Source organism: Lepidothrix coronata, unplaced genomic scaffold (assembly GCF_001604755.1).
Source record: "Lepidothrix coronata isolate B3197 unplaced genomic scaffold, Lepidothrix_coronata-1.0 Scaffold61, whole genome shotgun sequence".
NCBI lineage: Eukaryota > Metazoa > Chordata > Aves > Passeriformes > Pipridae > Lepidothrix > Lepidothrix coronata.
Genome location: NW_016690241.1, coordinates 4,640,389 through 4,666,773, shown reverse-complemented (window position 1 = coordinate 4,666,773; position 26,385 = coordinate 4,640,389). Strand labels below are relative to the sequence as shown.

General features: G+C 38.1%; 1 protein-coding gene across 1 annotated transcript in view; it reads left to right on the top strand.

Moving 5' to 3' along the window:
• NID1 (nidogen 1) overlaps nt 1-26,135 on the top strand; it is a 55,324-nt gene extending 29,189 nt beyond the window's left edge. The window contains exons 10-20 of the mRNA XM_017817568.1: nt 195-323; nt 3,135-3,278; nt 4,004-4,126; nt 11,284-11,508; nt 12,125-12,297; nt 14,184-14,310; nt 17,876-18,047; nt 19,924-20,081; nt 21,417-21,540; nt 22,734-22,846; nt 24,351-26,135. Of these exons, the coding sequence (XP_017673057.1) occupies nt 195-323; nt 3,135-3,278; nt 4,004-4,126; nt 11,284-11,508; nt 12,125-12,297; nt 14,184-14,310; nt 17,876-18,047; nt 19,924-20,081; nt 21,417-21,540; nt 22,734-22,846; nt 24,351-24,472 (1,610 nt within the window). The 3' untranslated portion in view covers nt 24,473-26,135. The remainder of the gene's footprint in view (nt 1-194; nt 324-3,134; nt 3,279-4,003; nt 4,127-11,283; nt 11,509-12,124; nt 12,298-14,183; nt 14,311-17,875; nt 18,048-19,923; nt 20,082-21,416; nt 21,541-22,733; nt 22,847-24,350) is intronic.
• The last annotated feature ends 250 nt before the right edge of the window (nt 26,136-26,385 follow it).

Below are 26,385 nucleotides of genomic sequence, written 5' to 3'. Positions count from 1 at the left end.
TGCCATTTAGCTGAGGACACAGTTACCTGAAATCTTGTTTTCAGGTTACTAATATCTCTTTAAGATGTATGGTCTAGCTAAGATGTAGCTGAAATATATAAGACTGCTATTAATCAACAGTTCCAAGTTTCTGTTTTTCTGGCATCCATATTAAATGCATCTTTGTCATAACCAAAACCCTTGTAATATCCTAGATATTGATGAGTGTTCAGAGCAACCAGGTCTATGTGGCACCAATGCAGACTGCAATAACCAGCCGGGAACCTACCGTTGTGAATGTGTTGAAGGATACCAGTTTGCAGCAGATGGGCGGACTTGTGTTGGTGAGTTTCATATTTCTTGAAAGCACTGCCCACCGGCTCTTGGGCTGTGATTCAGCTCACAGGGACAGAAACAGTCCTTCACGGTCTGCCGTTACTTCTAACATGAGCTGAATTTAGTGATGTAGCTACTGATTAGTGGCTTTTTCTGCATTTTCTAAGGGCTGTGCTTTGACTTCTTGGAGTTTTGTGGTTTGTTTCTTTCTTATGTCTAATCCAGAGCTCAGTTCAACAGATTACACTTTAGTTACAGATTCATCCCTTGGGTAAGGTGGTGCACAGGTCTAAATCAGTGCGTCTTGGCTATTGCAGGCTTATTCCAAAGCAATATTTAATCGTGCTGAAAAGAAATTGTAACCACAGATCACTTCACTGTTAAAATCCTCGAGATCTGGAGAAAATGTAGCTCATTTTAATGAACATTAAGACTTCAAATTCAGTAGCTGCTGCTGAATTATTTTTATATAATTTTAAAACTTTATTTCTGAAGGAAGCCTGAGTCAATCTGTAATTGCTAGACTAAGGTTGTCCTAACAAGAGATACCTTTTTCCTGTTTGCCCTGTTTTTCACTCAAGTTCTAGAAATTCCTCTTGGAAAAAGGAATCTACAAATGGCTGATAGAAGAGGGGTAATGACAGATAAAATAGTTAATGGCTTTACTTCTAGAGCTGCAACTGTCAGGATAGGATAGAGATTGGATTTTTTTTGTTTCGTTTTGTTAGAATATTTGTCTTCGCAACCTGACAGTAATTCTGTACTGACAAACCCTGTATGCACTCTTCCAGTACAGCTGGACTGGTTCCTGTTTCTTTTGGAAATGAGTGATAACAGCTGAGAATTGTTTGCTTCTGTTGTGACTTCTTTGTGGTAAAAGCTTAGTTACCCTTTGATCAGTTCATGCATTCATATCTTTCCTTGTTATAGCTAAGACTGTTCTTCAGCTAAGACTGAGGATCCTTCATCTTATAGCAGACAGTTGCATGACTTTCCTGAAGTTTGTGGCTTTGTATGCTGTGTATTACACTCCATCACAAGCTAAATTTCTCTGCTTCAGTAAGGATTCCAATTAGTCTACTCCCTTAAGTCTCTCTTTGTTGCAGAACAGTCAGAAAAAGCAGCTTCTTCTACCAGGCCACTGGAAGGGATAGGGTGAGATGTGGAAGAGCAGCTTTATGTTCTTTCCATTATGTCCACCACTGCACTTCTGTGATTTAGACCCAGAAGGAAACATTCTTCCTTCTAGTCACTATGTCACCAAATTTTCTCTATCACTTTCCCATGAAGTTGGTGTCCCACTTTTAGCAAGCACTAAGTAATTCCCTGCCCGGCTTGAAGGATTTCAGTTTGATCTCTTCCTTCAACCTAAACCAAACCGCATTTGTAAGACTGAAGAGAGGGAAGATAAACTCTAGTTTCCCAACAGATTAAAAATAAATGTCATGGTAATCTTGTTCTCCTTTTCACAGTGGAGGGTTTTATAACCCCCCAGACAACTTGAACCCCAGAAGGGGCAACAGCAACCCTCTGTGCTTTTGCAGGTTGCTCTGGGATACCAGCCTTGACTCAGCTTTTTTGGAACTGGCCTTTTTTTTTCATACTAGCTGCATGACTCACTGGATAGCTTTAGAAGAGAGTTGTAAATAAATCCTATTCTCCTACTTGTAGGATGAGAAATAGGAGGACTTGAGGACTCCCTCTGAGCTCCAACTTCTGTGCATTTATAATGCAATTCTTAATAGATTATTTTATAATTTCCTTTTGTAATCTAAAACTTACTTCATCAAACAGAAAGATATTAATGATTCCAACAACATTGTCACTTCTTCCAGAGAAATGGAAAAAATGACTGTTTTCAGATCTGGCTCTGATGGCAGATTTTTGTTATTTTCCTGCTGATACTGTGGTAGTTTCCATCTGTGTACTGTGATGAAAGGAGCATTGTGTAGTCTTGTCTGAGTGCCCTGTCAGCTTCTCATAAGAATCATGTAAAGAGAGCCTCAGTGGATTCTCTATTACAGCAGCTGGAAGTCTGTTCCTAGATATACACATTGGATGCTTTATTTCTGGGACCAAAATTTTTGTAGTATTTTGCCTCTTCCTATTTTAAGTACCGTGGTTTCCTTTGTTTCCTTTCCTTTTCACTGATGTAACAGGTAAGCACAGGCAGAGCTCCAGTGACTTCCTGAAATAATTTGTGTGTAAAGCAGTGCAATGCCTTCAGAGTACTGCTGTCAACATGAGAAAGTTATGAAAAGCAGGCCTGGTCCCAGCTTACACTGTTGGTCAAAAATCTCTCCAGTAGTTGACAAATTTGTTTATCTCCTATTGAGTGAGTCACAGCTCCTATCTATTGCCAAGTGACAGCAGCCCTGGGTCAGTGTTAGGTTAGTGTAGCAGGTCATCTAATAATTCCCAATGCAGTAAACTGGCCACTAAGCTAACATGTGAGGTAGCTCTGTGAGATGCCTTACATTTCTTCATTCAGGACTCCTTTTCATAAAGAAAGCTGTCATGGATTCTGGGTTCTGTCACTGTGATAGCCTCTCTGCCCCATTCTGTGCTAACAAACATCTGTGAGGTGCTGAGGAGTCAGTTCCTTGTAAAACGTTAATAAGATTTAACACTTATTTAACACTTAAAGGGGAGATCTTGGCAAAAAAAAAAAATAATCCCAACCCCCAGACCAAAAAAAACCTGTTTCCTTTCTCTTCTGTAAGCTTTCACAGCTGTCCTCTCATATGAACTTATGAGCCTTAGACTTTATGAATGAAAATTGAAATTTTCATCTCCTCTCTTATACATTTAACCTGCAGCTGTCGACTATGAGGTAAACCACTGCCAGACAGGCACACACAATTGTGACATTCCTCAGCGTGCTCAGTGTGTGTACACTGGAGGGTCCGCCTACATCTGCACATGTCTCCCGGGCTTCTTGGGAGATGGGCGTGCCTGTGAGGGTGAGTAGCACCATTTGTTGTGGGGCTTTTATACTCTTTATTGCACAACTTGGACGGTCATTGAAATGTCATATAGTTACTTGTGATTTAAAGTAGGAAATTTCATAGTTTAAGTCCCTCAGGTGGGCATTTGTATTAAGCATATATCTTTTCTGCCCCTCAGTTTTTGAATTCATTCTTCAATATTTGGGCTATAGAAGGTCCAAGATGAGGTAACTGCAGAAGCTGCAGTACTTGTAGTTGCAGATCTTCATCTGCTGGATGTGTTTGCACTGTATTGGTTTATATTATTACAGTGGTGAAACATAATGCTTAGACTATGTAAAAAAATTACATTCTGTTTCATGTCAGTCAAAGTGCAGTGGGGGAGAAGATTTACCTAGCTACATGTTGGAAATACTGCTGTTCAAATCCTACTTCTCTTACTGTGTTAAGTAATTTCCTTGAGAAGTATAGACATGTATTTCTAAAATACTGTGTGTGTTAATAATGCTAGTTACCCTTTGGAATAGCAGAATGTAGAGATACAGAATCTAAAATACATGCATGCTTTTCTTTCTCCTTTGTCTTTCTGTATTAGATGTACTTCCAAAGAACTATCTGTAAGTCTAATCAGATATCCTAAAATAGGAGCCTGAAAATATGTCAGGTTTGCACATTTTTTCATCACTCTGATTTGTCCATCAGGAGGAACAGTTACCTGAGATTTTTCTTTTCTTTTACAGATGTGGATGAATGTCAACAGGGCCACTGTCATCCAGATGCTTTTTGCTATAACACTCCTGGTTCCTTCAGCTGCCAGTGTAAGGCAGGTTATCGTGGGGATGGTTTCCGATGTGTGTTAGGAGGTAAAATTATATAGTTCTTGAAAATTGAACCAGAAATATAATTTGGGATTTGGAGGATATATGTTAATTTGATTCCTTTCTGAAACAACATGTGTGTTGTCAAAGTGGTGTCTTTATTCTTTCTTAAGTCTTTCAAATTTAGAATTTCACCAAGCTTGTGTCAAAACCTGTATCTTGACTGCTATCACTTTTCCATGATATCCTGCTCAATGTCCTGTTTTATATTTTGTTTGTTCTATCCTCAGCAATTTTCGGCCCCAAGCTGATATTATCTTTTGAAGTTTGACCATGGTGGTGATTTGATTTGCATAATCAGTCACTTACCATAAAAGATCTGGAATTGTTGGCAGTGCAAATGAGTACAATTACAGGAGAAAAGTGAAAAATGAGACCGAAGTCATGAGACTGTCTGCAGTGGTATCTAGATGCCTACATGCTACATATACCCTATAGTCCAGAAAGACTATGGTTTCTAGCTGGCACTTACTTATTTCTATATTTACTCAGCTTGTTCTCTATTTGACAGAAAGTTCTTTACCATCCCACACTTCTGTTCCTCCATTGTGCTTTGGGCCTTGAAGTATAAAACTCCTCATCTTGAAGGTATGCTTAAAAAGAAAGTAAATAAGGAACACTGAAGCACAAAGGAGCATTGTTATGGTTACTTTAGTTCAACAGCATGGCAAACCTCTGAGACAGCACTCAGGTTTTGCAGAAAGGTGAATACTTTCGTCCAGAAAATAAAGCTTAGCTTTTATTTGTTCAAATCCAATTCTCTTTCCTCTAACCTTGCTGTTGGGCAAAAATCCATTCATCTCTGAACAGAATGAAACTCAAAATGTGCAGTCAAGAGTAAGAAGAAAGTCATAGGCCCACAGAGAAAAAGAGCAAGAAGCAGTATGACTGGGAAGGGAGGCTCTCTTCATAATTTACCTTCTACCTTGTGGTCTTAATGATGTCCAAAGTATTTGTTGATTCAAAATTGAGGAGGGTTTGTTTGTGCATTTGTTTTAATAGTGGATGTGTTTGTTTGAAAGTGCTTGTCTGTATAGCACAATATTACTACCTGAAAACTAATATATTTTCTTTTGCCACTATATTCCCTAGTTCTGAATTTCTGACTTTTTTTTTTTGCATAATTGGATACTTGTGTTTTAAAATTAAAAGGCAAAGAGTTGTTTAAAGGAAAGTATTAAAAAAAAAGAATTCACAAGGTTGTTTCTGGTTTTAGATCATATTTACATGACACTTCATCATGTTATGTGAAATCACCCAGTGCGTGCAGATTTTTGTATCATAGGTAAATTGGAGGTTTTGCAGTGTTTAATTCTGAAGACTAGCTTTTACCACTTTGTAAATATTTTAATATTATTTTTAACTAACTTTTCATGCATGATCACCCATGAGTATTTTCATTTTAATGCCAGATGAATGAAGAACGTAGTGTTTCTGACCTGTGTCAAAATATTTAGCTAACCAGTCAGCTGATAGAAACAGAATTATTTCTCCTAGAGGAGAAATTTGATGTGAATAACTTGAAGCAAATTAAACCTTAAAGCTTCCAGGCAGAATTGCAGAGGAAAAAATATTGCTTTCATGTCTGCCACATACCCTTTGTACCTGAAACGGGTGGTTTGGAAGACTGATACTTGAAGTCAACTAATTAACTTTTTTACCAGAATACAGTCAATGTCTTCTGAGTATATGTGATAATTTACTTGAGTTTTTTTGGGGGGATTGGGGGTTTTTTGTGGTTTTTTTGTTGGATTTTGTTTGTTTGTTTGGGTTTTTTTGTTGTTGTTATTAAGAACAATACCTTTTCCCATGCTTTGGTTAGTGTCTACAAAACTGCTAAGCACAGTGTACTATTTTGTAGTAACTTTGTTATTTTTTGCTGCTTATCCTGTACACTTCTTCACTTTCTGTACTCAACACAATTGTATTTTGAATGGTAATCTTTCCATGTCACAATTTTAATAGTAGTAACAAAATATTTTTGAGAGTTCTGTATCTACTGTTTTAGTGGGTGAAGATCTGCCAGGTTTTGGTAGTCTTTATATATGCCTCACTGTTTTGCTTTTTTTTTATATATATAGTTTTGTACTATCAGTAGAAGACAAGCTTTCAGAAACACTTCTATCAATTATGTCTCTGCTCATTAAATGCTCTGAGCAGAAAAAAAATCTGTATAGATAAGAAGTCTCACTTTTGCTGAATCGTTACTGAAATAGGGAGTATCTGTATTGCTCTGCTAGTCTGCAGCAATAGCAGTGTTTACAGCTTATCTTACTGCTCCCTTCTTAGAGTTAACAGAACAGCAGCTGCCCTTGGGGTGTCATCTGTTGCTAAAGCTTTAGTGCCTTTAACATGGATATATCCATCAGTTAATCATTGCCAGGAGATAGAAATAAACTATACTTTCTGAAGCCTACCAAAAGTAGCTTAGTTTACTTTAGCACCCAGTTTGTAAATTAAGTTGCTTCAGAATGGAGACTGCAGATGAGGCTGTATTGTTTGTATTCAGCTGGAATTAGAGACCCTTTCTTCCCCTTTTTACCCGCTAAGGTTTTGATCTAATTAGCCTCTGTGAAGTAACTGAAGTCTTTCCTGGTTGTTAATAGCATGGAAAGTTTCATTCATTCGAATACACAGTTCTTTTTTGCTGTACCGTGTTCCAACCCATGTTGCAATTACTTGCTTGTTTGGTGTCTTTATTATTGCATGAAACCTATTGTTAAAACTTAACAGTGCTGAATGGCAACTCTTGAAACATGTAGAACTAGAAACTAACAAGAAAAATGGATTCGAGTCACACACAAGAGAACGTCTGTAGGAGTGAACCAGCAGGTTAATGAAAGAGTTAATGATGCTGGAATGTCCTGCTGCTCCCAGCTATTAAGAAAGTCTGTACTTCATTATTTCCTCACGCTTCATTTTTCCATTTCAAAAAAACACAGATGTCTGAGTGTTTCTACCTCTGCAGACCACGCAGACCGCAGACACTGTTTACTAAACAGAAACAAGTCTAGATTCTTGGAACTAGGAACTGTTAAGAGCCATTCTCTGGTCCTGTGTATGCAACTAGTTTCACATGAGAAACGCACTTATCAGAGCAAAAGTATAAGTGAAGAATTACAAAGGAAAATAAAGAGACAAAGGGAAGTGTGTTATTTTCATGTGGGTATTTTCGTAATTTTTTTTTTACTCCAACATTTGAAAACATCAGGTAAAAATGTACTTTGATTTCATTTATTCAAGTTCCATTATGTATTTCAGTCACTTTCAAATTCCAGTTTGCCATTGGTAATTTACAAATCAACTGGGAAAAAAAATGTTTAAAACATTAAATACAAATTTATTTTTCTGAGGAAGGATATACATTTAGCATAATTTCAAGCTGCACCATTCTGTGTATCTACTCTGACTTGTGTGTGCTGTGGTCCATGGGACACAAATTCTTTATCACACCTTTGATCTCTGTTCTTCTCTACAGCTTCTATCTTAGGAGCTTTTTTCTGTACAGTCATTCAGTTTTTCACTGTTTTCTTGAACTGTGATTGCCAAAGCTGGACCCGGTATTCCTTGAATCATGTCCCCAGCCTCGTATTCTTTTCTATACCTGTGTGCTGTTCCCTGTGTATGTGTTGAATTCTTATTTATACCCTCTCATAGTCTCTACAGCACTGAACTGTGACCTGCTGATAGCTTTTTCTGATTGTAGTTTCCAAGATAACTCTATTTAAAGACATTTCAAGAAATGTATTTCAAGAAGTGTAACTTTACATTTACGTCTTGTCCTTCTCATGTTTTTTGATCTGTTTCTCTTCCACGAATGATACAACCTACGGTTGCATATTTTCCTCTGGAATTCAAACGAAAGAATTAAATTTCTTAATAGGAAGTTTAAAAACAAGACTAAGGTAAAATGGGAATTTACTAAAGATGCCTCTACTGCATGACATTTGACTACTTACTCTGATTATTTTTTCAATTTTTTATCATTTACCAAATTAAGGTAACCGACAGTATGGTGCTTCGTTTCAAAAACGACACTGTCCTGTGGGCCTGTGTAGAATGCCATAGGGAAACACAAAGCTTTTAGATCAGTGCATTATCTTCATCAGTCAAGCATCAACTGCACCAAAACCCAGTGGCAACTGGGTTTTACTTATTTTATTGCAAATGCTGATTGGTAATGTTTAAACATATACGGAAAAGATACTAGAACTTGGTCCTGCTGTTAATAAAAGGCTGCTGCCACCCCTGCTTTATTGTGTCACAAAGGATTGCCAAGGTCTTGCTCTCACTGGTTGTTTCATCTCTGGCAGAATGAGCTAACCTTAGTATTTATAATTTTTCTCATCATTGACATGATCATTTGGCTTGGCTTTCAAATCTGGGTTTCATAAGAATCTAAAGAACCTCTAAAAATCGGGCCTAGTAACTCCTGGACATAGAGCCTTGAAATAGGCATGACTTGTTTCGCATTTGCTGCAATCAGGTGCAGTAGTAGATGTAACAGCACTGTTACACCAGGTAGGTGTTATTTGCTCTTAGCTCTACCTGTTATATTTAATGGAAATTTTCTTCCTGCCAATCTAGAGATCAGAAAACTCTCCTCTTAATTGTTCTGTGTCTTTGAAGAATCTTGACTGGATGAAATATTACAGTATGTATATTAAAGGCAGGATCATTAAGAAACCACATTTAGGGTGCTGTAGTGAAGGAAATATACTGATTATTAGGTTTGTGTCTAGAAGCTGGCTTACAAAGTAGCCCTTGTATTATGTAAATATGTGCCATTTCTTGTTATGTGTTTTGTCTAACTTATGCTGTTATGTCATCAAGGCAGGAAATGTGCTTTGTTTGCTGTGTCAGGCTCATCTTTCAAACTCTGTCATAGCCTCCTTTCAGACAGTTAATTAATGCAATTTAAAATTTTCAAAATTGGAGCATCTTCTCTTAAGCATACTGAGTAAAATATAGGACTGTATGAACAGTATAACCAGACTATTTCTGCCAACCCACCATCATCTGTATCTTTTTTAGAAAGAGCAAATCATGTCCTCTGCCTTCTAGGAACTTAATGCTATTTTTGAAAATTAATTTGTTTAAGTCTCTTGACTTCAGTGTTGTTAATTGCCTTATCAGGCAATTTGTGAGATTGGTCTTGATCTTTGCAATATGAGTACTCTTGAAAAATTTAATCAGAAGTCCCATATAAAATCTGCAAATATAAATGTGGACTTGTCTTGAAATTTAGAACAGATACTGATATTTCAAGTTACCAGTAACACTAACATATCTTATGTATAACAGCTGTGTCCTAACTGGGAGGGTATACATACTCCTTTCTATAAATCATATTTGCTAATTAATTTTCATATAGACTATTGATTAGAAAAATTATAAACTCTTGGGATTTACTCTAATTTTGTAAGTTTCAGACGGGAGGAAAAAAGACCAGCTTCTGCCTTCGTTTTTATATCCCGCTGAGGGGCAGGTAATAGTATTTCTCAAAGATCATAGGAATGCAATTGAGATTTTTCTTCCTGCACTGAACAAAGCAGGGGGGTCAGTTTACCAGTACTCTGTATTCTCCCTGCTTTCTCTCATGCGCATTGCATATAATGAGAGTTTAGAATAAATAAAAATGGTGGCAAAACTATCTAGTGACTGAAATCAGCATTTCTTTTATCTGCATACTGCATAGCACATTGAATACATGAAAACAAAATTTGAGACAGATAATGGACGCTTTCCTACAGGATCTGGTTTTGTAGGTTGATTCAAGACTCTCCACCACCCACATTAAAAGTGATGCCAAATATTTCAGTTGTTTAGAGTCAACCATTCTCCAGTCATTTATATTTCTCTAATTGTGTCCAGGTGCATGAAACGTGTCCAAAGTTTTGCTTGCGTAACTAGTTTAAATAATAAAAAACTACCCTTCTTTTTTGATTTTGTGTAATTTACACCACAACAGTCTGTAGATGCATGGGATTAGGTTTTTGCTCAGATGGGCTGGGCCTCATCTGAGCCACACATAACTAAGGCTGTCTACCGAGCAGTGTAAAAACAAGGAATAAATGGAAGTGTAATGTTAAAGTCTCTTCAGCACACAGTTTGTGCTAAGTATTTCTGTCTGTAGAAATCATTTACAGGAAAAACATACTCCCCCATAATTAGAGCTCTTTTTCTCCCAGCACACAGAAGCCTTCAGGGTCCTCAAGTGTGAAGTAAAACTAAACCAGAGGAAGGAACTATGTTATTTTTATTGTATTCTTATAATTTTATTATGTTGTTTGGCATCTAGAACGATATACTGATCTAGATGACTTTCCCTATTGTTTGACAGGTAATACCATGAGATGTATATTTTAGTCCAGCCTATTTTGTAAAATTGAAATGTAAAGAGCCAGATCTCTGAATCTCCTGATAACCTGAAAAGTTCGTCTTCCCTCCGTATCCTCTACAGTAATACATATGCATGTGTGTGCGTCTCATATGTTTTTCTACTTTACCAGGAACTGGACAATCTGTCCCTGTAATTCCTTTCTTAGATGCAAAAGTATCAAATGAGTGCTCAGACCTGACAGCTGATCTTTAATAACCTAATATACTTCATAGCAATAAGCTGCTTCCAGCATCTGCCTCATTTGTGGTTTTCTCTTGTGGCTCTGAAGGGAAACTCGACCTTTAGCATTACAAAAATGACCTTTAGCCACTCTATGGTCTGGTTAATTAGTCACATTTTAAGGCCCGTGGAATAATTGCCAATGGGTAGACATCAAGTTTGAAAGTCAAACAGAATGGCCTTGCTCATGTGCCTCGAGGAGAAAGACCATGGTTTCCACTTTCTCTTCTTTCTCCACTGAAGAAAGGTGCAGGGGACCTGTTTGTTCTCTTTTAAACTAAACGGTGGAAGACAAAATAACATAGGTTTAAGGCAAATGTGTCACACTTTCATAGGGCAGAGTTGAAGGCATATGCCTTCAAGGTTGATAACAGTGCCATGTTCCTATAGAGGTAAGAATGCTTGTGTGTAGGTGATCAGCATATGTTAACTGTTAATGGAATGTAGTTGTTAGTGAAACAAAAATATTCACTGGGGTTTGTGTTTATTTGTTTGTTTTGTTGTTGTGTTTTTTCCCCAGAAGCAGAAAAGACCAAATGCCAGCATGAACGAGAAGTAGCTCTTGGCAGTGGAGGTGCTTTCTACCCAAGGGATACAAGAGTTGGTCACTTCATTCCCCAGTGTGATGAGCATGGGAATTACCTACCCACGCAGTGCCATTCTGGCAGTGGATATTGTTGGTGTGTGGATAGGAATGGAAATGAGATTGATGGCACGAGAAGTGGGCCAGGAGTTCGTCCACCATGTAAGTGGCTGAAGCAGTTGTTTTTTGTGGGTATCTCTCCACCCAAATGCACTGTCTTCCAAATGTGGGGCTTAGTCATGCCCCTGAGATATAGCACTGAACTATAGCAGTTCAGGCTTTTGTTGTCCATTTGATGATATGCCTCATGCTGCAGCCCTTCTGTAACTCCAACACACATTTTTCCTTCAGCCAGGGCATCCGGACAGCTGTGGTGAGCTTCTGAATAAGAAGATAGTTTTCTAGCTTCTTCCCTACCTAGAAACTATGAGAGGCCCATATAGTCTCTGCCCTCTGGGAGTTGTGGAAGCTGAGTTGCCTCAGGAAATGAAGGATATTCCTTCCTACGTCTTCCTCACTTCAGTCCCAAAATAAGAGTTTTTTCTAGACATTCGAAGGAAAGAGCAATTACAGAGCCGAACATGAAAAGAACTTCTCTGTCAGCCAAGGGGGAAATTTCAGAAGCTTTCTGCATCTGATTATAGTTATTAGTGTCTGCTTATAGGGCTGTTTCCTTCTGAGAAGTCTGACTGTAATTGTGTCTCTGCAAATAATAAGGAGCCTTGTTGTGCTGTACAAGCTAATTTTGTCCTGATCTGTTTCCTTCTCTATTAACAAGGTCTAAGCACAGCTGCTCCTCCTGTTGTTATTGGGCCCTCTGTTCGACCAGATACAGTACCTCTGCCGCCAGGAACGCACCTGCTCTTTGCCCAAAGTGGTAAAATTGAACATGTTCCACTAGAGGGAAACAATATGAAGAAAAATGGTGCAAAAGCACTCTTGCATATTCCAGTAAGTAACCTAGTATACTAAGTCCATGTCTTTTAGAAGATTCGTGACAAAGATGAAAGTTAGTGTTTGTCTACATAACTTGATAATTTAAGTTCAAAACTCAAATTTTACTCTTGATTAAAATTTCGGTATCGCATCAATTTGTCACTGAAAACTACTGATCTATCTAGTCAAAATCTTAAAGCTGAGCTATAAAAGAAATTATTTGCCTTTAAAGAACAGCTCACAATAGCTCACAAGACAAAATCTAATCTCATGTCTCCAACAGCTCATCATATAAACTTCTCTATACTCACACTTCCATTGACGTTTTGACTGGTATAAAAGTTTAGGAGACCTACAATAGCAGTATGTGGAGATGCCCTTTTTTCATTCTTACTCCCTCAAAGCTTTTTCCTAAGTCTTAATCTATTCCTCTTTTTTTAGTCAGTTCTCTGCACTTCTTGGCTACATATGTTTTTCTTCCTTTCTTGTTGCTTCCTTCTCCATGTGCAGGCCCAGTGGGTGGCAAATCTTTTTCCCACGCTTCTTACTACTTTCTTCAAAATCTTTGTTCCTTGTAAATGAATTCCTGACGCTGAGAAGGCCTATTTTCGATCACCTGTATCACATGCCAACCCTTTCACTTCCTGTTTCATAGCATTAATTTGTTTTGCCTGAGGCCTAGAATTTCTGTTTTCATTCCAGTTATATTACAGTGAGTATTTAGTAAACCAAATACTATCTAAATTACACAGATTCACTTCAGTAGATAATACCACAAACTGCTGTAATGTAAGGTTGAAATCAAGCTTTTGACCCTTGTCTAAACTGCTGCTGCAGTACTGTAAAAATAAAGTAAAATACTGTCTGTAAAATGGGGTAGTTAGGCTGAAAGAGACATGATTCTGAGTCCTTGTCAGCTAGTATCATTATTTACTTGATCTAGCTTAAATAAATTAATTAGAAATATTTTCAGGAATGAACTTCCAAGAGATAAGATGCAACTCTTCCTTAAAACTTTCATTTTAATTGAAACTTTCAGTCTCTGCTAATGCTGTTGACTCTGTGTTGTCTGTGATGTGTATTTGCAAAGTGACAGTAGAGGTGTTTAGGTTGTTTTGCAACCTACAGCATTAGGTAAGCTGATGATTAAGTGCATCTGTTTTAATGCATGACTTTGGACCATTTTTCTAAGAAGTTGCAAGTTACAAAAGCAGCAACTGTGATAGACCTGGGAATCCATGTAAAATTGTTTTACCCTGAAAGTTTCTTTCACTTGCATGGAGGAGAGAGTTTGAACTCCAAATTCAAACTCTAGTCCTATCTTTCTTCCATATGAATGTTCCTTGTCCCTGGGAATACTGTTTCCAGCAGAATGATTTATGTAGTATTTGTTTAAGCTATTTTTTATTTTAAAACCTTACTTTGCCAGAAGTTTTTTTTAGCCAAATGATGCCATGTAGGTAACACTGAAACGCAACTGTAGTGCATAGGTTGCATGTCAATGCAAGTCAGATTTGACAGAAGTCATTATTCCCCCTTAAAGGGAAAGAATAAAAGAAAGAAAGCATATGAGGGATAACAGTAAAATGTCAACGTGAACTTTCTTTAGATGGTGAATTTGTAAAAGTCAGACCATTTGTTCAGTACTAATACCTACAATGCTTCTTTGAAATAATGGTAAATGGTGTTATCTAGTTAAAAGGGACTTATGACTGTAAGTATTTTTCTAAGCTATTTGACAGTGACTGTCACCCAATCGTTTTCTCTGCCTGTTGTCCTCATCTCCCATCTTCCCTCAAGAATTTTTTTTTTTCAGCCTTGAGACTTAAAACCATAAGCTACTGCTGGCCAAATAATTATTGTTTAGCCTAGGCTGATCTAACTTGCTTGTTGACCAACAGGACAAAGTTGTTATTGGAGTTGCTTATGACTGTGTGGACAAGATGGTTTATTGGACAGACATCAGCGGCCCTTCGATCAGCAGGGCTAGCCTGAGTGGTGGGGAGCCAACCACCCTCATCAAAACAGGTAACAGCACGAAATTCTTTCTCTTGCTACTCCCTAGAAATGGTATTATAGACTTGAATTTAGTAATGTATACTTCCTAGGTGTTACCTGAGCTGACTACAGAGTTGTGTTTATGTATTAACACAGAATGCCATCTGTGGGCGTTGTTCTCTGATTTTTTTGTTCTGGCAAGCAAGGTTGTTGCTGGATAGCTGAGATTTGGTTATGTGTAATCCTTTTCTCTCCTGATCTCTGCCAGTCAGCTGCCTGCTCTGGTGAGCATGGAGGTTGAAGAGGAGAACTCCTGCTCTGTTCCTTGGCTTGGAGATCAAAACAGTTGAAAAGTGGTTAGAAATCATTTCATCTGTGACTTTCCATGCCTACCACTCAAGTTGTAAAATGCAAGTGAATAAAGCCACCTCATTAGGTTTTTGCCCTTGGAGTTGCTCAAGGATTTGAGAATTGGACTAGAGGGTATTGTGGACTTAGTGCCTTTACAGTTTGTATCTTGTTCTTACACTTTTTTGTTGAAGAATCTGCTCTCACTGCAGTCCATGTTCATTTTCATTAGAAGCCCATGCAGCTTAGATATTAAAACCTTTTTTGAGTGGAAAGGGTTAAGGGAAAGGATAGGTTTGGAGAACAAAGTGAATGGGGGGGGGGCGTGTGATTAAAAAAAACCCAGCAAAAATAGCTGGAGGCATTTTGAATACTAGTGTCCTTAGGATCCTAGAACACCTGTGAAGTCAAGATACTGGAGGAGGTCACCCTTACTTTGAATCCTCTGCAGCCATTGTTACAAAAAATTAGGAAACTATTTTAGAAAAATTATCAGACGGTTTTAAAATTCTACAGTAAATTTGCTTCAGTTTTCTTTGGATGTGTAGAGAATTGCTGCCTGGAGTTTGTGCTTTGGAATAGCCAGTTTGTGGAGATTCCATTCAAGCTCTTAGGGACAGCAGAGAGATAGGTGTGGCTTGGATCCTACCATTGTCCTAGGAAGGGAAAAGGGAGAGCTTAAGGCCATCCCTAACCATTCCAGTAGTTATGGAGCTTCATAGTTCTGTACAATTTTATGGCTGAGGTATTTGTAAGACCTCTTTTGCCTCCCTACCTATTTAATCTGAGAGGGACTAACGTGTAGTAAGAGCATGTCCTTGCGGAATTTACAGATTCTTCAGGAAAGGATTTCTGATGCCCACTTCTAAAGTATTTTTTCAGAATCTGCACTTTGAAAAATGGGGGGAATTACTACTGTTAAAAATTTTATATGGATACGAATGTCTGTCTAATGAGAGTGTGTGTACACATTAAAATTCTTGCAATGTATAAAATATTGGAAGAATATTTTTGAAGACTTTCAACTAAATTAGATTGATTATTTAAGGTAATTTGAGATGCTTCAATGTCACATGGAAACCTCATGGGTTTTATCTGCTACAAAAAACATTGTATGGGTAAACATCTCGTGATTTCTTTTGTTGGCATAGGAAATGACTGCTATTCCTGAAGGGATTAGGACCGACGTTTTACTTCACCTTCGATATGTTAATGGGCATTTCAATAAGGGGTCAGACCAAAATAATACTGAATCCATCAAATACTGAATATATCTCCTATGCTGGCCAAAACAAACTTTAAAATCTCATGAAATAGGAAAATGCCTCCCTCTCAGAAGACTCATGAGAATTTTTTGTTTTGATTTGATCTTTGCCTTTTTCCTCCTGTGAGCTCCAGCTGCTTTCTTCAGTTCATGTGTATTTTTGTGGAATGTACTACTTTTTGGGTTTTTTTTTTAAAGCTTTTGTGATCCAAGTTGCATTGCTTTGCAGAAACATATTTTGTTGTGGAGCCCCATCCAGTTCTCTATCCCTGCAGCTGTATAACCTATGGAGGCTTTCTCAGTTCTGCAGCTGTGGAGGCAAGTTGAGGAGAGCTTTCCTTTGTTGTAATTGCTCAAGTCATATCAGCTGTGCATGGCTGTACAAACCTGTCCTCAGGGACAGAGCCTGTGACTGTCAGGCCTGATGACAATATAGCAAGAACATATTTGTGCCCCTGGAAAGACTGGTGATACATGAAGCCTTAAATGTTCCCTTACCTCTCCTTCCATGGAGGACAGTTTTTTCTGGCTCATAATCAACCACACAGAGGAGACATTTACTTTAGACTTCTTTAAATCTCCTGACAAATAGCTGACATAAGGAAATTGAAACAAGGAAACTAGTCAGGGAGCAGGGTCTCCTAGGAATCCATGACAGCAGATCTTTTGCCTGCTACTGTCTTCTGTTTCCTAAAAGACTCTGGGAGCTCCTCCACCACGATTTAGTCAGTAATATTCTGATCCCGGGGACTGGGATCCCTCTCCCTCCAACCTGAGCTGTGAGTCAGAAGCAGTGAGATACATCTTATTTGTTCCTTTCTCTCTCTTCAGCAATTAATATAAATCTAAAATGTCATGTTTGCAGATTAAGGGTGGTAAGTGTAATCCACTTGAGTGAGAGAGCAGGGGCTGTTTAAGATATTGTGCAACTGTTATTCATAGCAAAGTCACAGTAGCAAATTTTAGAGAGCTCTACCCAATGTTCTGGGCCAAATGCATTTTCTCCAGAAAAGTTGCTTCTGTTACATACTGTTTGTTTAATGACTGTCAGTAAATAAACTTGAGAATTAAAAGAAGGCTAATGGGCCACATTCCATCAGTGTGTGGATCAGCATCTGAAAGGTGCAATTTTTGTTTTTTTTCAATAGCTGGCCGGTGTGAAGGGTCATTTCATCTCTTTTGGGGAGTGGCCATGTACAATTCTTCTTTTGGAACTGAAATTGGACTATTTTTTTTTTTTTTACTTGACTTTGGCTTCATTACATCCCACACGACCTGCCTGCTCTTTTCAATGGATGTATGAACCTTGAAAAGTAGAGAGCAGTTTGTCATCATGACTGAATTAAACTTTATGTATTTCTTCTGCATCCTTTGTCCGAGTTAAAAATTACTAATGCAAAAGCAGTAAGGTCATTATCTGCTATTTCCTGTTGCTTTTGGAACAACTAACTGTCCAAGAAAAACTGTGCACATACAGTACTAAAACATGTTCCAAAAAGGATTACTCTGCAAAAACAAAGAACTGGATCTAAATTGCATCAGTTAGCTAGTGTCATTGTCTCTGGTGTTTGGAGTTTGATTATGTTTAATTATTGCATTGGCATGTATGTCAGTACCAAAGAAGGAGAAATATTAAGGGTTATAAATCCATTCTGTGACCTGCTAAGGAGGGTAGAATAAGATTCTGATACTATCTACTGTTCATTTCTCTGCTATCTACTTTTTCTATGTCCTCTTCTCAAAGAGTGCTTACATGTGTGGTTAGTTTGTTCCTCAAAGAACATGTCATTCTATGTCTTTGAAGGCTTTGTTTATTTAAACTTTGAGGTAAAATGTATGTTCCTCTTCCAAATGACACGAAATAGCTTTTGTTGGACCACAGCCAGAAAACTTATCTCAGTTAAAAGTTATGCTTATGAGGCTGACGTGTATTGGGAATAAATATAATGCTTAGGAATGTTTTTCTCTGTTCTCCTCCTGCAGACTTGGGAAGCCCTGAAGGGATAGCTGTAGATCATCTGGGTCGCAACATCTTCTGGACTGACTCTCAGCTGGATAGAATAGAAGTGGCTAGGCTGGATGGGCGCCAGCGTCGCATCCTTTTTGACACCGGCTTGGTGAACCCCAGAGCAATTGTCGTGGATCCTGTGAGAGGGTATGGATGTGCTGTCAAGAGATATGTGCAAGCTTAACTTTATTTATTTATTTATTTAACATGAGTGTGTCCTCTGAGTCTGTGTTTTCCAGCTGTCTGTAGATAGTAATAGATTACCTTTTCCTAAAACAGCTAACAAACAGGAATGAAACAATCTACTTGTGTCCTGTGTCTGAGTGGTATACTGGAAATGAAAATTCTGAAATGGCTGCTAGACAATACTGTGCTAGACAATTTTGTTGAGTGCCTTTCAAATAGTTATTTGTACCTGGCTTTCAGTACATTGTTTGTAGGATGACAAGCATTGTCCTTACCTAAGAATCTTTTTTTTGTGAGATTACTGGTCTAAAATACTAGATTAAGCAATCTTATATTTTCATTTCCATCATGACAGCCCTTCTTCCTATACAGTTCCATCTTTGAAAACTCCCATGGTATCTCTTCTATCATCAGTTTTACCTCTGTCATTGAGTTGTCTGAGAAGATTCTATTAGGCTTCTATTAGAAGATGCAGATAACTACGTTTTAAAAATTGAGCCTGTAGCAGAGTGTCAGTAGGAAAGTGTAAATGTTTCTAAGTTAAGATTCCAGCCTGCAAAGATTGATGTACTACATACTTTTATGTAGTCTTTGATCAGTTGACATTTTTTTCTCTCTGAATATTGAAAGAAATACAGGGAAAATTAAAACTAGTACAGAGTCCGTAGTAGTAGTGCATGTCTGTTAATTATTGTCTGAACTTGCCTGCTGTTGCCCTCATGCAACTCAAAATGCTCAGAAGCATAGAGGCTTTCTCAGTCTTGAATTGCTAGGAAGCTCTACTAAATGACTGCTTAATTGACATTAGTACTATACAAAAGTACTGTTCTTTTCAGGGAGAGCTTTTTGAAAGGGGCATCCTGATTCCAGATGTTTCCCAACAAGGTTAGCAGTGAGAAAAGAATGCATATGATCCATGAAGTTTGGAGTGATACAAAATTAAATAAAAAAGTAATGGTATTGACTTCTCTAATTCCTTTAATACAAAATAGGCTTTTACATCATAGTCACATAATAGTTGATCTATGGATGCACATCAAGCATCATAACGAGGAGAAGCAAATGCACTTTGGTGTGAGAGAAGTGCAAAGACACAAAGTAATCAGACTGAGGAGAGACCTGTGTTCTGTGCAGAACCCCACTGACAGAGTAGGTCTCTGGGTTCAGATCAAGCAGCACAGACTTCTGTCTCATAGGTGACTGTGTGTGTGTATTAAGGAGTAAACAACAAAGATTCTTGCACTGAGGGACCATGTAATTTCTCAGCCACAGAATGTACAACCAAGGGGAAAAAACACCACTAAAAAATGACCAGTAATAAGAAAACATCAGTGAGTTAATGGCCCTCTCTGAGGACCTCCCCTGAGGATAAACCACTCTGATTCCATTGTATATTGCTTAGTTGGTGCACTGAAAAGGAAATTGTAGTTTCAAATGAATCCCAAATGTATGCCAAATGCTCTTGCTTCAGCCTGAGCAGACATGATGGACAGTGAGGTGAAGAACTCAAAATGTAGATGTACATCTTGAATGGTCCCTAGAACCATTGAAATAGAGGTCTTTTTGGCTGACGTCTTGCACAAAAGCTAAACAATGGAGACAAAACATTTCTTCTCATGTGTGTGATTGTTCCTTTTGTTTTTAATGAAAGTATTTTTCCTACATCTTTACTATACTTTTGTGACTTCTATGTTGAAGTGCAATGTGGTTCTTCTTATCTATTTAAATTATTTGGGGGAGGCATGTGTTACTTTTGTGTCCTTAGCATTTTCCTTAATTACAACAGTCTTTTGAGATCAGTCACTGTCTTGACTCTTGCCTTTTTCTTCCTCTTAAGAAACTTGTACTGGACTGACTGGAACAGAGAAGCTCCTAAAATTGAAACCTCATACATGGATGGCACAAACAGAAGAATTCTTGTTAAAGATGATCTTGGGTTACCAAATGGACTGACATTTGATCCTTATTCCTCAATGCTGTGCTGGGTAGATGCAGGTAAAGAGGTGCTAAAATGTTTCTTCTTAGTAGTAGAACAAATATGTCCAATCCTGAAATTATGTACTGTTTGAGCTACATGTCAAATCTCATGCCTTTCGCTTTGGCTTTAACGATCTCTTGATTTATTCCAGGTAGCTATGGAATTCACATGAGTCTCTGTGCAAGCTGAAAGATTTAATTTCTGATCACAAAACTCTGTAGGAATTCAACAGATATTGTCTGTGTGTCTTATATGTGACCATCTCTTTAGGTAGTGCTTAGGCCTTTGTAGAAGAAGTTAGTTTAAGAACAGGGGAAAAACACAGGTTTCTCTTATCTGGCTTACAGAATGTCATCCTGGCACTATTGTTCTAAGACCTGTAACCTGAGGCCAAGTCTGGCTTATATTTGACTGAAGCAAGGCCTGAAAAAGCAATGTACCCTAAAGATCAAGAGATGAATGTTCTGCCACCGACCCACTGCTTGTTTTGTGCCAGTGTCTTACTGATTAAAAAAAAAGTGTGCTCTTAATTCTCATTTAATTATTTGGGGGTTTTTTTGGCATCTTGTTGTCTTTCTCCCTGTAGTCTCTGGCAGAGATGTCTTCCTGTGGAGGCACTTCTATGCTTCAAGTCACCTTTCAAGCTTTGAATAAAATAAAATGATTGAACTCTATTTTTCACCATAAAACACTTTCTCTAACCTTCAAATATGTCTTCTGCTATCTCTAATTCCTTTCTCTCTCTGCCTTTCTTGTTCTCACATTTGTCTCTTTTCTCTTTTTGTCTAATTTTGAAACCCACTGTTAAGGAGAAAACTACAGGTCTTCCTAGCCTGTAGTAGTTTTGCAGGTAGACCTTTTTTGCACCCTACTTGCATCTACAAGTTAGATGGTCTTCCTGCAGTCACACCCTCATGGCTCAACCCAGCAAGCATTTTAGGAACATGCTCACCAAATGAGCTTTGCAAAAATGCCTTGCAGAGGAGGTGGAACTAGTTAATGGCTGAAGTATCCCTCCAGAATAGAGGAAGCCTTCTGTCAGCTTCCACACCAATTTGAGGATGCTGGTCTTTGTAGCAGGAATCTCAGCTTGTGAGCAATGGCTGCATGGGACATCTGTGTTACTGTAACTTAGGTGATGTGCTGATTAGCATTAGCACCAAAGTACTTTTCATTCGATTTTTGGCACGTGCATAGATGTGACACGGAGGAAGGCTTTGACTAAACAGCACACTGAAAGACCTCCAGGACTTTTTACTGTGTTCCTGCTTGCATGCTTGTGCTTGTCCTTCATCCCTCATGAGAACTCTCTTGCTCTAGTTCAAAGGCTTAATTGTTTCACGACGTTCCAGGTACCAAGAGGCTGGAGTGCATGAACCCTAACCAGCTTGGTCGACGAAAGATTGTTGAAGGTATTCAGTACCCTTTTGGTGTTACAAGCTATGGGAAGAATTTATACTATACAGACTGGAGAAGGTACGTTATCTGTTAAAGAAATTATGGAGTGCTTTAATCTTTTCTTCTCCCTGGTAGAAACTGAAGTACATACTGCATTTCTCATGTCTGACCTCTCACATAGTCCTGTTTTGTTGCTTTCCTGACGATAGCTGATCCAGAGTGGAGTGGATCTGTAGAGCTGACCTATTGATGCTGCCAGTTAACTGCGTTTTCATTTTCAGCAGAGTGATTTGTCGTAAAAGAAAATGCTTTTAACGCTGTGCATTTTTGGAAAAGGAGTGGGCACTAATTTGTTTCCCTTATGGTGGTACTTGCTGCGTTGTAAAGGGCAGATGGCTTTCTATGCCCTGTATTATATGAATGTTCAACAAGAAATAAGAGAAAAAAAAAAGGGTTTACTGTCTTGATGATGATTTCTTTGTGTCATTTCAGAGCATTTTAGAGTAAATGCTCTAAAAATGCTGCCATGTGATCAAGACTTTAGAGTTCACTCTAAAATTTCCAGAAAATAAATCCAGTCCCTGCATTTTAAAATATTTATTTTTCCTTGGTGTAAATGGTTGTATGGCTCTGTCTGCTATTAATAGCTATTAACGTGTGTAAGAATTTGCAAGTTAGAACCTAACAGCTGGGACGTGCTATTCTAGAACAGGCTTGTATAAATGGGAAAGTGTGATACAGGTTTGTCAGTTGACTGCCCTTTTATATTTAGGAAGAAAAGATTGCTTGTGACCAACTGTATTCCTTCTGGAGATCAGGCTCCACCCAAAATATAGCACTGTCATAATCATTATGCATAATAGCTGCAACAACAGCTATACCACAGAACATGTTGGAGGGGCAGAATATGAAGAATGTGTCAAAACTACTAACAAATGTCCCTCTGTTAGGGCGACATTGTCCTCTATTGGAAGTACCTTCAAAATTAGTAAGGAGTCTCCCTGCTAAATTTCTTAGCTGCCTAGAATGAAAGTCATAACATACTTGATTTGTCCAGGAAAGATGATGTCTTGGAGGATTTTACTTCTGGAACCTCTTCCTAATTGTTAAAAAGAGGCAACTTCAGACTTTTGGTTTTGGTTGTGTTTTTTTGCTTGTTTACTGGAGTTTTGCTTTTTGATTTTAGTTGTGTTGTTTTGTTTATCCCTGTACTTCCACTTCATCTCTCTTCTGTATATTCTCTTCTGCGTATTCTCTTCTGCATATGGCAGGGATGCTGTTGTTGCAGTGGATCGCATGATTTCATTAGAAAATGATAACTTCCAGCCTCACAAGCGCTCCCGTCTCTATGGAATCACCACGGCCTTTGCTCAGTGCCCAGGAGGTAATCTATATGATTCTCGAGTTTTTACAGCTGCATAACACCTTAGTGTATAAATGACCTTAGTAGTAGCTCCCATTTATAAGCTGCCAACTGATTTAGGTAGTGAAGAACTGGTTGCTGCTTAAATTTCTGTTTACTAAGAAATTCAAAGCCACCTTAATTTTTTTACATAAAAGTAGCTTTTGTGGTTGCCACATGAAAGCAGAATTGGGAGGGGAGAAGGGGCCTGTTCTGTCCTTTTTGAAAGGACAAGTCTATGATCAAGGTGGTAGATATAGCAGTTTTTGACAGTTCAGATGCTCATCAGCTAAATTGAATGCTATAGTCATGGCTGGGGCGTTATTTACTTATTTTTAAGTTTAAACTACAGTAATATTATGGTCTTTCAGATCTCCTTAATGAGATTGAGTGTTTTTCAAAATGGAATGTTCAGAAAACAGCAGGTGGTGGGGTGGCTGGGCTGAGCTGGCCTTTCTGCTCTGTTGAATGTTAAGTTTTTCAAAAATCCTATTGAAAAGAGGAAGAGAGGAAGTTGATACCCTTGAAATATAATTTGGTTTTTGAGAAGTAGCATCACTTTGCAGTAATGTTGTTATTAGCAAATCACAGTTAGGAGAAGAGTTCACCCTTTTTTATTACAACGTGTGGAATTATAGGAGCGGCAATATTTTTGCTTTAAGCCTTAAAAAAAACCCCAAGATAGTTTCTCTTCAAATTATTCAATATATGCACTAAGTGAAATTGATTTTTTTTTACTGAAGTCTTGGCTCAGAGCCTAAAAATGCATAAATATCATAATTAAGAAATCAGTTACATTGCTATTACTAGTTAATACAGTTCCATTTTGGTAGACGATGTAAAACTAAACAACATTGTGTACTCTGAGTATGTGCTTATAGCTATAATATTCAGTACCTTAATGTCGTTTCTTTCTCATCATATATCTGTTTCAAGTGTTTTCCTGGGATGGATGCCTCTCCTCACAGACCACTGCTTCTGGCACTGCCTTCTCTTTCATTTTACACTTTAATGTTAACACCTCCTCACCCACCCAATTTTTTTGTTTTGTTTTGTTGTCATGGATCATTCCTCGATGTTTTAGTGGTAGGTGGTATCCAAGGATGATGTTCTGTAGCATTTTGGACTTTACCCCCACGTATTACATTCTCTCTAGTTCCTCACCCACTGTCTCTTCATTCTAATGTCTGTGACCATGTGGCCAATTTATGACATGTATTTCAGGAACAGCCCAGTTGATTCATGTTGCCTCTCCCAGTCTGTCCTGATATCTTGATCTTTCTTTGATGTGAATATCGAGGTGACACAAAGGATATGGTGACTGTCATCTGCCCAAAGCATAGTTCTATTTCACTCTTAATCTCATTATGGCTTTTTTCTTCAGTGTAGCCATAAAATCTGCATGTCTCTTATAGATATCTGTTTTGGATTTTATTGTGGGTTTGCATTTGTTTTTCTTTAACATCTTACATCTCTTTTTTTCCAGGGCATAACTACTGTACAGTGAATAATGGTGGTTGTACTCACCTCTGCTTGGCTACCCCAGGAGGCCGTACTTGCCGCTGCCCTGACAACACAGTTGGAGTGGATTGTATAGAAAGACACTGAACATTAAAATAAGCTTTAGAGCAGCAGACACCTTTTCGAAATGTGCTGTAAACAATTCACTCCTATCAACACAATCAAGCCCTAAAGATAAGTGCTCCATGCTGTTGACAGCAAGCCATAATGTGCATGTGCAGTCACACATACACACAGGCAGTGGATGTCTTGTAGCAGTTAAGCAAGACAAACCTGCCCAGGTTGGGTCCAACTTTACCTTATTCCTTTTAATATTATCCCCTTGCTTTTAAAGGTAAATGTGGAGGCATTAGTTGCATCTGTGCTGGTCTAGGAGGATGTGTCTCCTGGCAAAATTAAAGTAACAAATACCGAACAGAGTGAAGAGGGTGACACTACCCAAATCCTGAGACTGGGTTGTACCTTGGAGTATGCAGAAATTATCTGCACAGTGGCATGCTAAGCCCATCATAAGGCCCATGTGGCTGGGCCTTATCTCGAGCTGAGAAGCAACCAGGGGGTCCCAAAGATGGATAGATGTGAGTGGAACACCCAGTAATATCACAGATTTAATGCCTAGCTGCATTCCTTCTCACTAGTAGTCCTTTCACTTTCAAAAGTTGAATCTCAACTTTTGACTCTTGCATTACAGCAGTACTTTATCGGTGTGTTGCAAGGATAATAATTCTCACCCTGGCTCATGGGATCCTTTGCTACAGCACATGATTCTTAATAGATAATCAACACCGCTTAGTGGATGTATTTGAAGTTTTTGAGTCTTAAGAGATATACTTTTCTTCCATCTGAGGTGGATCCCTAAAAAGTTCCCTAAAATCCACTAAGCAAAATATAGTATTTTAAACAATTGCTGATAGTTCATCAAAGAATGGATGTTGATTCATTTGGTTTTAAAGAGATACACAATCACATTTGTTTCCTGAGAGGTTGTAAAATAATACTTCTGTGTTTGATTCTATGAGCCTGAAAGTGGTCTCTGAATTCTACCCTAGCAATCTTTTTTTTAGCAAACCATGCCATGCCTTTTTGTAGACAATGAGATACCATGGCAGTCAAAAATCTGATTTTCAGCAAGCTCACCTGTGTTTTGGTGCTTAAAAGAATAAAAGATAGTGATACGCCCCCATGTTCAGTAACAGCAAAAAAATGCACTGAAAATCAAAACAAAGTTGATATTTTCATCATCACCAGTAAGTTTAGAGAGGGGAAAATCAGAATGCATATTCTTATGTCAAATTAACAGTACAAATCTGGGAGTGAAGTTTGTCTTCTACACTGTGTGTTGGGAAGGAAGCTTGCCTGCAAGACAGCCTGCAGCAGAGCAAAACAGGGCTTGTGAGGCTTCTGCCAGAGCACATTTCACTGACATGATCAGAGCAGTAAGCTAACATCCCCGTTTCCTCACTCCCTCTTCAGACATAACAGTAACAGTTTTAAACAGAGCCAATTCTGAATCTTAAATGTGTGACATCTTCTTCTTAATTGTGTATTTATCATGAAATAACATATAAACATTTTAAAAGTCTTTTTGTATAACTTTTTATAACTTTTAATTCATTCTATTCATACACTTAATCAGGTATATCTTACTGTAAATATCAAAAATTTGTTGAAATGAAGGTGCTTGATAACTCTTTCTCCAGAATTATTCACATATCTGGTGAAATATTAAAGTTTACACTCTGTACAGGTATCTACAGTACAGTCAATAAAAATGGTTGTTTTTTATTTTCTATAAAAAAGAACATCATGCCTGCAGATGGAAGTGATATGTGGCGTCTCAAATCTCTTTTCCTGTTGAGTTCTGGGTTTTAGCTAACTCTCAGATCTAGTGATGATACTTCTCTTCAAAGATGCAGCATTGCAGGGGAAAAAACTGCTGTTGGGGCTTTTGTCTTCTGGAAACTGTAGGATACTTCAAAACAAATACGTGAGAGTGCTTA